This window comes from Hoplias malabaricus, chromosome Y (assembly GCF_029633855.1).
Source record: "Hoplias malabaricus isolate fHopMal1 chromosome Y, fHopMal1.hap1, whole genome shotgun sequence".
Lineage (NCBI taxonomy): Eukaryota > Metazoa > Chordata > Actinopteri > Characiformes > Erythrinidae > Hoplias > Hoplias malabaricus.
The window spans coordinates 14,615,516-14,629,544 of NC_089820.1; the positions used below are offsets into that span (position 1 = coordinate 14,615,516).

Consider the following 14,029-nt stretch of genomic DNA (forward strand, 5'->3'; position numbering starts at 1 on the left):
AAATAATAAAGAAGCAAGACTTTTATACCTGCACTTACTCTTTAAAAAAAGCTTTATATAACAACCTCCTGTGTGCAATTTTGCACTTCAAACTCATGGAAACACACTGATATCTATTTTAATGTTTTTTTTAATTATTATTTTCCTTCTGTGAAAAGGCATGGTGGTGCTGCAGGTCGTGTTGCTGCCACACAGTTGCAGGGTCCTGGTGTTCTGGGTTCGAATCCTTGAGACTTGTGTGTTCTCCCAGTGTCCTTGTGGGTTTCCTCCCAGTCCAAAAACACATGCAGGTAGATGGATTGGCCGGTTCTCCACAGGTGTGAGTGTGTAAAGACCGGTGATGGAGTGGTGCTATGACCAGGGTGTGCTTCATCTGTTCAAGTGATTCTAGGTAGACTCTGGACCCCCCACGAACCTGAACAGGATGGAGCTGTTACAGAAACTGCGTGAATTACTGAAATCAGTGTTGTATAAACACATTAGTTTACCTTTTACATTCATGGCACTGAATGAGGGAATGCTTATGACTGTTAATAAGACAGTTCTACATTACTGTAATAAGACAGCTACACTTACATTTACATTACATCCCTTCGTTTTAATTTTTAAGGTGGTTTCAGTGAAAGAGAAACTCCAAAACTGTTTACGATCGCCGTTTGCTCTCGGACTTCACTTAAACACAATAAAATTATTTATCTTTTATTTCTTTTGACTTGTGGCCTGTAGATGGCAGTGATGTACCACATTCGTACATTTTTTACAAATCATTTTGTAATTTAAAGGGGACAGATTTCTACACCTACTGCACAAGTGAACACACACCTCCAGGAAAACAAATTTACAATAGAGGTACATCATTGGTATCAGTAAATATACAAGCTGTGTAAACGTACCTTTTTAAAGGTACAGCAGTGGTGTTAAAGTCCAGTTGTGTTCCCTAAAGATCCATTACATATTCTTCTCCAGAGGAAGAGGTGAATGAATATTTGTAATCTGGAGATTAAATGGGAAGTATGATCTCTTTCATTCATTGTCTGTAACCGCTTATACAGTTCAGGGTCACAGTGGGTCCAGAGCCTACACGGAATCACTGGGCACAAGGCAGGAACACACATTGGAGGGGGCGCCAGTGTTTCACAAGGTGACACACGCTCACATACTTTTGAGAAGCCAGTCCTACCAGTGTATTTTTGGACCGTGGGAGAAAACTGGAGCACCCAGAGGAAACCCATGTAGACTAGGGGAGAACACACCAGGTGAAGGTCCAGCACTGTGATTGGAGAGACTCGGATGAGGAGGCGGTACAGTTTTAAGGTCTCTGCATTCTACATAAATGCAGCATACGTTCAGAACACAGTACTGCTTACATTGTTCACCTCTGTTTACCCAACATTCATTGGTCTGGACCCCTGTAGGAACATTACAGAGCAGACTGATATGGGTGTGTCGCTTTGGTACATGTGGATCAGACACAGCAGTGCTGCTGGAGTTTTTAACACTGTCTACTCGTCATCCACTCTGTTAGACACACCTTTCCTAACTGGGAAAATAAACTTTGGAGCAGCTGCACATGAGCTCCAACTCACCAGGGTGAATATTATGTTTAATAAAGCCTCCTGATATTCAGCTGTTAAACAGTGTTCTCTGGAGCATCTTTCAGTGTCTCTGGGATGATGTGGTAATTGTGATGCAGAACTAATCAACATCAGTACTACGACCTCACTCGTTCATACGAGGCAGAATGCAAATCTAATCCAACCCAGCAATGTTAGGTACGACTCCTCTGAGGAGCAGAAGCTGAACAGAAAAGAGAAACTTTTGATGAACATCCCTCATTTCAGGGAACAGTCTGGAGGTTTCTTGTTGGAGTAGGTTAAAAACACAACTCAAACAGAGGGCATGCTGTAAGTATAAGTTTATTTAAGCAATTTGCAAAAGACCATAAATGCATACGGACCTCCTTGACCATTCCACAGCTTCAGATCATGCATAGTAGGACCATACGGGACTATACAAAGGCTACATCATTATAATTCAGGGTTATTCATATGTGCATTATGAAAATATTAAAATCACAACTGGTGTTTTTTAAAAAATACCATCACTGACTCTACTTTGGTAGAAAGAAACATGACATATGTAAATTACATATATTTAGTGTGGCGTCTTCATTAAGAGAACCACGCTTACCGCACGTGGACGTCCTGGTGCATGTTTTTTTTCTTTTTTTTTTCTTAAACATTCTCTCTAGAATTTCAGATCTCTTAAAACCCGTAACCCCTCTACCCTAGGTCTAATTTCAGTTGGTTTGATATGTTTAAAGCATCAAGTCATTTCTATGCATGAGTTCAGTTTCCATAGCACAGTATTCACAATATTGTACAGGTAAAAGGCAGAGAGGATGGCTGAGTAGTGACCTGATACTGAACCTGAGCCCTGGGAGCACAAGCATCAGACTCATCACGCTGCTGATCAGGGATCGGTGCTGCTGTTGATATTCTCTTCAGTCCAAATCCATTTAAAGAACTGCATCTGGTCTAGGACCAGCCCTCAATACTAACGCATGGCCCCAAAGGTGGTGCCAATTGAACCAACATGCAGTGCTGAGCAAAAACCCAGAGGGATACTGACTTAAAACTTTAATCTGGGCACTGTGCAGGGTTTATTCTGTACAACAGCGTAATAATCATTATTTATTATAATTTCATTTGTATGTCATTAATTTAATAAATAGAATTATTAGTTCCAAAGGTAGTAAGTTTGGTTTGTTTGCTGTTGTTAATGGACACAGCGATATGGGAATTAAAGTTTGATTCTAGATTGCCCCCAGTGTGTGTGAAGAATCGCTCACTGCTCTGCATTTGGGTGTTCACTTCCACAGATGGTCTACGTGAAGAAAAGCAAGTCCCCTAAAGATATTAATGGAAGTGATTTTTCGTCGTCTTCTTTACCTCGAGCAGTCCAACTTTATTTGCAGAGTCAGAATGAAGGCCAGTGGTCCCAAACAACATTGCTCTTCCAGAGTAAATATATATTCTGAAAATGCCAAAACACAGCATCCCTCAGTCACTGCTACGCTGTGGGATGTTCAGCACAGGCCGGGAATGACGCCTGGAGAAACTGGTCTGTAAATGGTTAAACTAATGCATAGCCTCTTTACATCATGTTTACTCCAATGTTAGTATTCTTTTAAATAAATATTTCCTTCCAGATAAACAGCTTTAAACCTGCTCCTCTCTGACTCCTGACTGCACTGCGGGGCTCGTCTTTGGAGCTGTGTGGGGACGAGCGAAGCTGTGACGGTGCAAAATTTAGTGAAGGGTCCTGGAGAGAGTGGGAACAGACGAAGGTGTCCATGTTGAATGGCCATGGTACACTGACTTTTAAAGACTGGACTCTTTCCTGCACAGTAGTGGGTGAAATCAGTGATCAAAAAAATAACAGCCAAAAACTAATAACCAGATCTGTCAGAGAAAACGGACTAAAAAGACGGGCAAAACGTCATTGTAAGGCGCACACCTGAGGAACTGATTGAAGTCATGTCCTTTGCTCAGTCAGGAGTGAATTAGTGACCCTACAAACAGCGCCATCTGTCCTAACAATGCTCAACAAACAATTCACTATGGAGTAATCATCACCTACATTCACATCTTCATATATAATTAACACTACAGTCCTATACAGCTCTCTCACCGTGTGAGGCCTGGAGGTTGCTGCATTAGAGTTAATAAGAGTTTAAGACGTGTCTAATAAGTGTTCATTAAGTCTAATTCTTCAAGATGTGTTCCTTTATTCTAATCAGACGCTGAAAAAGTGCTAACCGCATTTACATCGAGTCAATCTGCATCTCGCATTCTAACGTAACATCGCTTCATTCAAACAAATTGTGTTTTCAATATTTGCTGCTGTGAGGAACCGAATGCAAATGAACTCACTGTAAACCTGTGTCGCTCTTTAAAAGCTTTGTATTACTGATGACTTAAAGTGTAAAACTCATTACGGAACACATCTTAAAGTATTAGTGACTAATCAAACTCTCATTAAACTCATATTAGCGCTAATACACAGTCATTACACCGACAAGTCATTCAGTGTTTTTCAAGGACCTACACAGGGATGAAACGCTGTCAGTTATGCGCTAATCAGATGCAAATTAAGGTCTTTAATTCAAGCACGGTTATTTGCATAACATGCTTTTAAAATACAATCGTTAGTGATGTTCACATTACAGACCTTCAGTAAAGTTTTAATAAAGTTTCATCCTAAGGGTCTAGTTTTGTTGATTACTGTCCTGTAAAATCAAGAGTTTGCTTCAAAATGCGGGCAGTGTATCATGGCCTCAGTCAGTGAGTGACGGGGTTGGGCAGTACCCTGCTTTATCACATGGTAATATCTGCAAGAGGTGTGTGGGGTATTGGGGGATTGTGGAAATCATGAGAGAACGGGTTCCTGAACTGACCCTATCAGTGTATCTTCGCCTCCGTTGGGCACATTAAGTAATGATTTGTATGAGGTGTTGACATTCTATAGGGGTTTTACAGTATGGACGCAGTTGTGGGAAAGCTGTGTGGACTTATTTAGAGGAAGAGCCCATGGTTTATGTGCAGATGGAGGAAGAGTGTGGTTTAATCATCTCATGAAGCAGGTACAGTGAGGTTTATCCAGTTCATTCGGCTCTTTCCACCGTTCCCATCAGCGGAACATTAATGCGCTGTGTTCCTCTCTTACTGTAAGCCAAAGAAATAAGAGAGTGGGGTTAAGTTCTCTTGGGTTCTTTGTGTCTTACAGGAACGCCCCCTCACTCTTCTCACCAGTGACTATTTCCAGTACCACAGTATACCTTATTACTGTCACAGCGCCCAACCCTACTGTGTGTGAGTGTGTGTCTGGAGGTACCTGTGGAGGCAGGTCAAGTTGATTACCCATTTCATTGTGTCTTAAGTCCACTTTCTAAAGACACCATGTAACAGTCTGTAAATAAATAAATAAATAAATAAACAAACAAACACTGGATGGAGGTGGAGGTGGAGGTTGGAGAGGAGAAACAGCAGGACGAGAAAAGCCAACTCTACAAACACTGACCCAGGCTGCCTTTAATCCACCTCAGTCCGTACTGTCCATGCAGTCCACTGTTTCCTCTTTTAATTGACCTCCATTTTGTGAAGGGTGTCCGAGTGGTAACTGGAGGAGAAAACCAATGCCAGGCTGAGAGAGAGTGATCCGATCTCAGTGGTGCCGACGTATCCTCAGTGGGATCGTGCAAGAATGTCAAGGTTAGTTGTAATTCCTCTGAAGATCGAGATGAAGATGAAGATTAAGGGTGGAGTCATCGAAAAGAGGGTTCTTTACCTCCATCTCACCGGTCTGGAGGGAGGGAGGAAGAAAGAGAGAGAGAAATAGAGAAAAAGGAGAGAGGGAGAGAGCAAAAGACAGAGAAGAAATGTGAGAGAATGAAATGATGGATGGAAAGAGAGAAAAAGAAGAAAGAGTGAGATACAGTGAGATAAACAGAGAGATAGGTAGAAAAACAGAGACACAGAGAAAGATACATATCATGATGACTGAACATTTTCTTATATATATACACACACACACACACACATATACACAAAGACACACATTGGCATCGAATCTAGGCCAGAAATCTTAGTGGGACCTAGTTTCCAAATGGGGCAGGCAAGTCCCCTGCCCCCCATAGCTATGCTCAGGATTATACACTGTACAGCACTGTAGGGGGCAAAGATTAGTCCTGATTAAAGCTTTAGAGAAGGGCCACACCGTAGACTACTTTTACACAGAGCTATTCCCTACTTACTGGAGCGAGTCCAGGACATTCATACACAGTGAAGTCTCCATCTTCATTCTCCTCGTCGGAAGTGGCTCCTGACTCCAGGATCTTGGGCTCATCTCTTTGTCTGAACACAGAGGAACAATTTGCAGAAGAAATGATTAGAAACAATAAAACCTTACGAGGACTAGAGGAGGACAAACACACACTGTGCAGCAACAGATCAGTTACTGTAGCTAAGGTAGCTGTGTCTATGAAGAGGCCAGAGAGTGGGTAGTGTGTTTAAAAACTCTAGCATCACTGCTGTGTCTGATCCACTCATCCCAGCGCAACACACTGTAACACACCACAACCACGTCAGTGTCACTGCAGCGCTGAGAATGATCCAACCAAGTAGTGCCTGCTCTGTGGTGGTCCTGTGGATGTTGTGACCAGTGAAGGACAGGGTGAAAGGGTGCTAAGAAAGTATGCAGAGTAACAGGACTACAGTGTGTAATTGTAGAACTAAGAATCATAACTATATGGTCAGTGGAGCTGATAAAGTTGACAGTGAATGTAACCAAGAAAACAAGGAGTTGATAACGTTATGGCTGATCGGTGAACAGTTCTGGAAGAAACAATAATAAGTTCCTTTAAAGGAATACTACGTAATATTTTTAGTTAAAAATGACAGTTTAAGAATCACTGTGATGCTCCACTGATCTTTAATACAGAGAATAGAGCCTCTGAGCTCCGCAATGCAGAAACTGCTCTATGTAACTGTTGGAGAAGAGTAGGACAATCTACGTTTACTCACTTGAGTGACAACAACTGCTGCTTCTGATGCTGATAGTGGTACATCTGAGCACTCTGGGCCAGCTTTTTATCTCCAGACTGAAAATGACACGAGTGAGAGAGTGAGGACATGGTTCCATTTCATTCGCAGGTGTGTTCATCTCTGTCTGTGTTGTTGTTTGTCACTCACCGTGGTGCTGTCGTAAGAGTGAGGGCTCATCACCCCGAAGGCTGGATAGTCCACTTTCTGAGCCAGACGACTTCCTCTCTGCATCCTGTCCCAGAAAATCCAGTGTGACCAGGTGTCATTACAGGCTTTTGATCACATTTTGTTCTATTACTTTCTGCTGCTCAAATTAGTCGTGCTCGTACCCCGTTCCCATTAAACCCTTTGATGTTGTTTTTCAGAGGATTTATCTAAAGCACGGTGCAGTAGTAGTCAGAGTCCACCCTTTCATTTATTTCATTTATAGTCAAAGCAGCCAAGTACAAGTTTTCATTTCTCAGAAGCTATTTCTGAGGAGATTAAATTTTGAAATAATCTGCTTGCGTAAGCTGCAGGAAGGTTAAAGGGGAATATTTGAAGACAGGAGTTTGTAAAACTAGAGCAGAAAAAAAATATATTCAATGATATGGAGAAAATGGGACAAATAAAAGAAGCAAAAACGTGCAAAACCTGCTCAACCACTAAATACTGCGTCTCAGCAAAGACAGGCGTAAATCAAGCTCTAGTCTGGGGATTAAATATTAAAAAGCCACAGGTGTTTTTGTTTTTGTGATGTTCACGATTGTAATCAAAAAACACTTTTAATAAAATTCAGAAAATTCATTTGCTAGCTCCAGTCTGTATTTTACAAAGCCCCCAAACTTTGAGAGGCATGAACCAAGATGAGGATAATGTTCATAGATGGGTAATAATGGCTTGCTTTTGCTGTTTCAGATCACTTAAGTTGGAAATGCACCTAATTCGGGAGACCGCTAACTGCATTACCGAAAGTGCTAAAAAAAAGTTTCGGTGGTAATTTAAACAGTGAATAAAAACTTACAGACAAGTCAAACTTCAGCTGCATACAAACAACTGTCATTTTTTTCCTCAAACCTACCATTCCACCTTAAAAGACGCTGAGCTTCTGTACGTTAACAAAGCAGAGAGAACTACATTTCCCCACAATCATAGATGTTTCCCTTAAATGAGAAGAACACTCTTAACAGACGTAAAGCAAAACAAACACAAATGCTGCTGGTGAACAATGGAATGGGGAGCCCTGACCTCAGCGTCTCCAAATGGATTTGGAATTATTCCAATTATTATATGGGGAAATGCAACCATTTGCAAATAATTAGTTTAATGCATGTTTAATGCAAATTACTTTGGGGTTGAGGAGATACCACCAACCCACAAACTGTTAATAACACTACCCAGTCTGGTTTTTTTTTTTTGTGTGTGTTCTTTAGTGATTTTAGACTTGTACCACCCCCTTGTGGTACGTTTTCCTGCTTCCTGCTTCCTTGCCGTTCAGACGCTTTGCTGCTTAGCTCTGCTATCTTCTATTTCTTTCCTTTTATTTTTTCAAAACCGACTTGTTTTTCCTGTGATAGAGTATCTGAGCTTTTAAATATACACAAATCAGCAGCACTACGAAGCCAAAACTGGATATTTTCTGCTTTTGATACTTTTTAAAGTAGTGCGATTGCTCTAGGAACCAGGACTGTTCCAACAACCAGAATATTTCATCAGGCTACAGTAGAAGAAACTTGTGAAATGCCTCTTCATTTTGTTCAACACATGTGCTGTCAGAATTGCTACGGACTTCTACAGAGAATGTCAGCTTTGGAAAGGGATTTTCGGAACCTGTTATCAGAGTTTAAGGACTGGCATGTCGGACCTGCGCGAGGAGTAACAGTGAGTGGGAGTACGGGCAGCAGACAGCGGGCTGAGGACCTAACGGAGCAGCGGACAGTGGAGGGACACAGATCTAGACCTGAGGATCGAGTAAATGGCAACACTGCTGTGAGTACAACTAGAGACGGGCAATGGGTGCAGATTGAAGCTAGACCCAAGCGCCGTGCTTTGTATAGCTCTGTAGTCTCATCTTCTACTCCTGGTACCACAGCTGGTCCAGGAATTTCAGCTGCTAAACCTAACACTGCTGCTGAGAGAGCACAGCACAGACCCAAACCAGAAAACCGGTCTTATTCACTTCAGCTGAAAAACAGATTTGAACCACTGCATGCCCTTCGTGAGAATCACAAACGCAGTGAACACATCACAGAAAGTGCCAGAAGTGTCAGTCAGTCTCAAAACTCTAACAAACCTACTGCAGACACCCTGATCTTTGGAGATGACACTGTTAATGGGGTAACAAACCCAAAACTCATAGTGAGATGCGAGCCAAACATCACCGTGCCTGAACTTACTGCAAAGTTTCCAGCTGTACTGGCTGAGTACACCAATGTGAAGAGGATTATTGTACACGTTGGAAAGAATGACACTATCAAGCAGGAGTCTGAAGTTTTAAAAAGAGACTTTAATGACCTCATTAACACACTCAGTAGGTTCAACATACAATTTTTCATCAGTGGACCTCTACCTGCAGGAGGCACCAATATGTTCTCAAGGTTACTGGGATTAAACACCTGGCTACAGAACAGATGCAGGTCAAATGGACTGAACTTCATTGACAATTTTAACTTGTTTTTTGGGAAGAGAGAACTTTTTAGGAGAGATGGACTGCACACAAACAAGAGGGGTGTCAAACTTCTGACAGACAATCTCATTTTCTCAGTGTGCAATCTATCTACTTCTCTTGGGGGTGGCACGTCAGCATCAACATCCAGGAACTCTCCTGTACAAGCTGATGACACCATGTCACAGCCAGAACATCCTCTCTCCACTGAGGACGACCTGAGGGAGCAGCAGACACTGGACATGAGTGGCAATGACCAACTCTATCAGCTGCCAGAGACACCAAATCCCCAAGAGGAATCCTCCATGTCCTCTATTTCCCCCCCCACATCACCCCACCTGAACCTCCCAGCAGCCATGGAGAAGCTGGTTTCGGCTGGGACAAGGCTGTCACTTTCCCTGTCAGCCAGCCCTCAGGTGCAAAGAAGAACCACCCCAGCTTCTACTCCACCATCATCTACTGCCACGTCCCCACTGCAGTCCCCCAGACTGTCCCCTAAGAATAATCACACTCCATCACCACCTAGAGCACCTCAACGGAAAAGACAAGCTCCTCAACCCCCGGAAAGGCAGCTTCGCTCACGGCCCCATCGCCAGCAGGAGCTTCACACAGCTTCGTCAGCTGATAAGGGCAAAGAAAAGTGATGTTTTTCAGGTCCTGGCTGCTGCAGTGATGATGTCAGCAGTACATGTTTTCAAAACAAGCTTGGACCTTTGATGCCTGTAATCTCTCCCATTCCAGTACTTATCAGAGAGAGAAAGAACAGAGAGTTCAGGTCAGATTCTGTGAATGTAGCCAATCTACAGCATATAAAATGTGAGACAGAGATTCTGTGGCAAAGTGCACGAGTTACTAAGTTAGCTCTTCTAAATATCAGATCTCTCACAAACAAATCACACTTAATTAACGATTTTATTACAGCACATGGGCTTGATTTTATACTTTTAACTGAGACTTGGCTAAATGAATGTAGTGCTGCAACTGTTTTATTGGAGTCGGCTCCTCCAGATTTTCATTTTTTAAATGCATCTCGTGCCAGCAGAAAAGGTGGAGGTCTAGCTGCTTTGTTCCATGGTTCTTTTCAGTGCAAGCAGTTATCATTTGGTGACTTCACAACATTTGAGAATCTCTGTGTAGTTCTGAAAGGGACACCACATATATTACTAGTAACTGTCTACAGGCCTCCGAAGTACAGTGCTAATTTTATTGATGAATTTACAGAGATGCTGTCCTTTATTTCTACAGACTTTGACCATTTTGTTATTGCTGGTGACTTTAACATACATATCGACAATCCCAAGGACTGTTTTGCCAAGGAACTACTTGCCATATTGGACTCTTTTGGCCTTTCACAGCATGTTACAGGGAGTACTCATTGTCATGGTCACACGCTGGATATTGTTATCTCAAAGAGTCTCAACATATCAGAGACTGTGAAGGACGTTGCACTGTCAGATCACTACTGTGTGTTCTTTGATATGTGGGCCTCACCAGTCATCAGAGATAGAAGAGTTTGTGTCAAGAAAAGGATTATAAAGGACTGCACAGCTACACTTTTCATGAGTAAAATGTGCACTACACCATGTGAACGATCCAACTCTGTTGATGATCTCCTGAATAGTTTTAATACAAAAATTGTCAGTGTAATGGATGAGATTGCGCCAGTTAAAATGAAGGCCATGTCTTGCAAACAGAAAGCACCATGGAGAAATGCTTCTGTTGTTCAAATCCAAAAGAGGGAGTGTCGCAAGGCAGAACGCAGATGGCGTAAAACAAGTCTTCATATTCACAAAGAAATCTACAAAGATAGGCTACGTCAATACAACGCGACAATATGCAAAACACGACAATCCTATTTCTCTAGCATCATCAACAATAACACTAACAACAGCAAAATCCTCTTCACCGTGGTCGACAGACTTACTAACTCACCCACACCGATGGCCCCTGAATTAGTATCAACTGAGAGATGTAATGAGTTTGCATTCTTTTTCAACACTAAAATCCAGAATATCAGACAAGCGATTAGTACATCTATATCCAACAATGAGTCTGTACCCTCTCCATCACCTCATAAAAACTCCTTAGTTAAAATGTCAGAGTTCAGTACTGTTGATAGTAATATTTTAATTGACACAGTTAATCATCTCAAATCATCCACTTGCAGTCTTGACACACTACCAACCAATTTTTTAAAGAGTGTGTTTCACACTATAGCACTAGACATACTCCACATTGTAAACACCTCACTCATGTCGGGGGTTTTTCCGAGCTCACTAAAAACTGCAGTTGTAAAGCCTCTTCTAAAAAAGAACAATTTAGAATCTTCTCAGATAAGTAACTACAGGCCAATTTCTAATTTACCGTTCATTGGCAAAATCATTGAGAAAATAGTTTTCAGGCAAATCACTAGTTTCTTGTCCATTAACAGTAGCCTAGACAAATTCCAGTCTGGGTTCCGGTCTAATCACAGCACTGAGACTGCTCTAATCAAGGTAATTAATGACATCCGCTTAAATACAGAGGCTGGAAAGGTATCTCTTCTATTACTTCTTGACCTTAGTGCTGCCTTTGATACCATTGACCATAAGATTCTTATAGATAGACTCGCAAACTGGGTTGGACTCTCAGGAACAGTCCTGAAGTGGTTCATTTCTTACCTGGAAGGCAGGAACTACTTTGTAGAAATAGAAAATAATATTTCAGAGAACATGCCAGTAACCTGTGGTGTCCCCCAGGGCTCTATTCTTGGTCCACTTTTATTTAATTTATATATGCTTCCTCTTGGCCAGATTCTACAGGACTATGGGCTGTCCTATCACAGCTATGCAGATGATACTCAGATTTACATGGCCCTGTCCCCAAACGACTCTGGCCCAGTTGACTTATTAAGCAAGTGCCTTGAACACATCACAAACTGGATGGGACACAATTTTCTGCAGCTGAATAAAGATAAAACTGAGATTATACTATTTGGGAATAGCACTGAGAGACAAAGATTGGCTACGTATCTGGACTCGAGAGCCCTCAAATCTAAAGAACTGGCTCGCAACCTTGGTGTATTAATGGACTCAGATCTCAGTTTTAGTAGTCATATTAAAGCGGTTACTAGATCAGCATTTTACCATCTTAAGAACATCAGTAAGATTAGAGATTTTCTGACTAATCCAGACCTGGAGAAACTTATCCATGCTTTTATTTCTAGCAGGATTGATTACTGTAATGGTCTCTTAGCTGGACTTCCAAAAAAGACCATTAAACATCTTCAGCTGATTCAAAATGCAGCTGCCAGAGTTCTCACTCGGAGCAAGAGAAGAGATCATATCACCCCCATCCTCAAATCCTTACACTGGATACCAGTCTGTTACAGAATAGACTTTAAGGTGTTATTACTGGTTTATAAATGTTTAAATGGGGTAGGACCAGTGTATTTATCAGATCTGCTACAGAGATATGAGCCGAGCAGAGATCTCAGATCTTTAGGAACTAGTCAGTTAGTCCTGCCTCGGGTCAAAACTAAACATGGAGAGGCAGCGTTTAGCTACTATGCCACTTTTAAATGGAACCAGCTGTCTGAGAATATTAGAAGTGCCCCAACGTTAGACACATTTAAATCAAGACTTAAAACACTCCTGTTTGAGCAGGCTTACAGCTCAGTTTAAAATATTCTGCACTTTTCTGTAACGGCATTTTATTTCTTTTATTTCTTTTCATTTATTGTCATTTTAAATTGTTTTAATCATTTTAATCATTTTACTCTTTTTATGTAATTGTCTTATTGGAATTTATGATTTTACTCTGGCTTTTAATGTAATTTCTTTTTCTGTAAAGCACTTTGAATTGCTTCTGTATGAAAGGTGCTCTATAAATAAACTTGCCTTGCCTTGCCTTGCCTTGCCTTGTCTGAATATCTCCAATCACAATGTTGTATTTATGTCTGATGGCAGAGGCATGAAAAAAGCCCAGCAAAAATGAGAGCCAAGAAATAAGAGAAGTGAGGTACAGCATTGAAAATTTCGATCTAATGGGCTTTTGACAGGATGAAAAAATGAAGGGTGGTCTCTAGTTTCTGATCACGGTGCTGCATTATAGCTCCACATCAGTCAAAGACTTACCTGACCCAACACACTCCAGCCAGGACCAAGGCCACTGAACCCACCATCAGGCACACTCCTGTCATAACTACAGAGAGAACACACACAGGGAGAAACACAGGGAGAAACAGAGTAGAGTATCAAATGACGGCAGAACGACTGGAACTTACACATTTATATTAATAATAATGAAGAATTAGTGACATAATGTTAACAAAATGTCAACCCCATGACCTCATTTTTTTATTGAGGAACCTTCAGAATCAGCGGGTGTTTCACCACAACACAACACAATGTATTAAATCATTAAGAACTGAGCAATCTCGGTACATCAGTCTCCTAACTCCACAAACTCCAGGTTATTTTCATAGTTGAGGGGTGAAGAAATACAATGAATCCTCAGTGGTTTAACTGCCTCAAAATAACAATCAAAAATCACAATTATCAACTCAAGGGAGGAATAAATACAGTCAAATTGGAAAAAAGAAATAAAAATAAATAATACATTGATGTTATTGGTGTTTTTTTAGCCAATGTTTCATCACTGTGTTAATAGCTCTTTTGTTGACTTTGGATTTTCTGAATTGTATCAAAACAAATCATTTTTTCGGGGATTTCCAGCTGTGAAACACATCCCAGTTTGTGTTTTTAGGGAATCCATATCAAAGTTCATTGATCTTGAGGGC

General features: G+C 41.3%; 1 protein-coding gene across 1 annotated transcript in view; it reads right to left on the bottom strand.

Moving 5' to 3' along the window:
- Nucleotides 1-1,907: 1,907 nt before the first annotated feature.
- The window catches only part of LOC136678976 (neural proliferation differentiation and control protein 1-like), a 45,265-nt gene continuing 33,143 nt past the window's right edge, over nt 1,908-14,029 (bottom strand). Inside the window, exons 5-9 of the mRNA XM_066657199.1 lie at nt 13,365-13,431; nt 6,753-6,837; nt 6,585-6,661; nt 5,816-5,915; nt 1,908-5,364 (exon numbers count right to left, since the gene is read on the bottom strand). Of these exons, the coding sequence (XP_066513296.1) occupies nt 5,275-5,364; nt 5,816-5,915; nt 6,585-6,661; nt 6,753-6,837; nt 13,365-13,431 (419 nt within the window). The 3' untranslated portion in view covers nt 1,908-5,274. The remainder of the gene's footprint in view (nt 5,365-5,815; nt 5,916-6,584; nt 6,662-6,752; nt 6,838-13,364; nt 13,432-14,029) is intronic.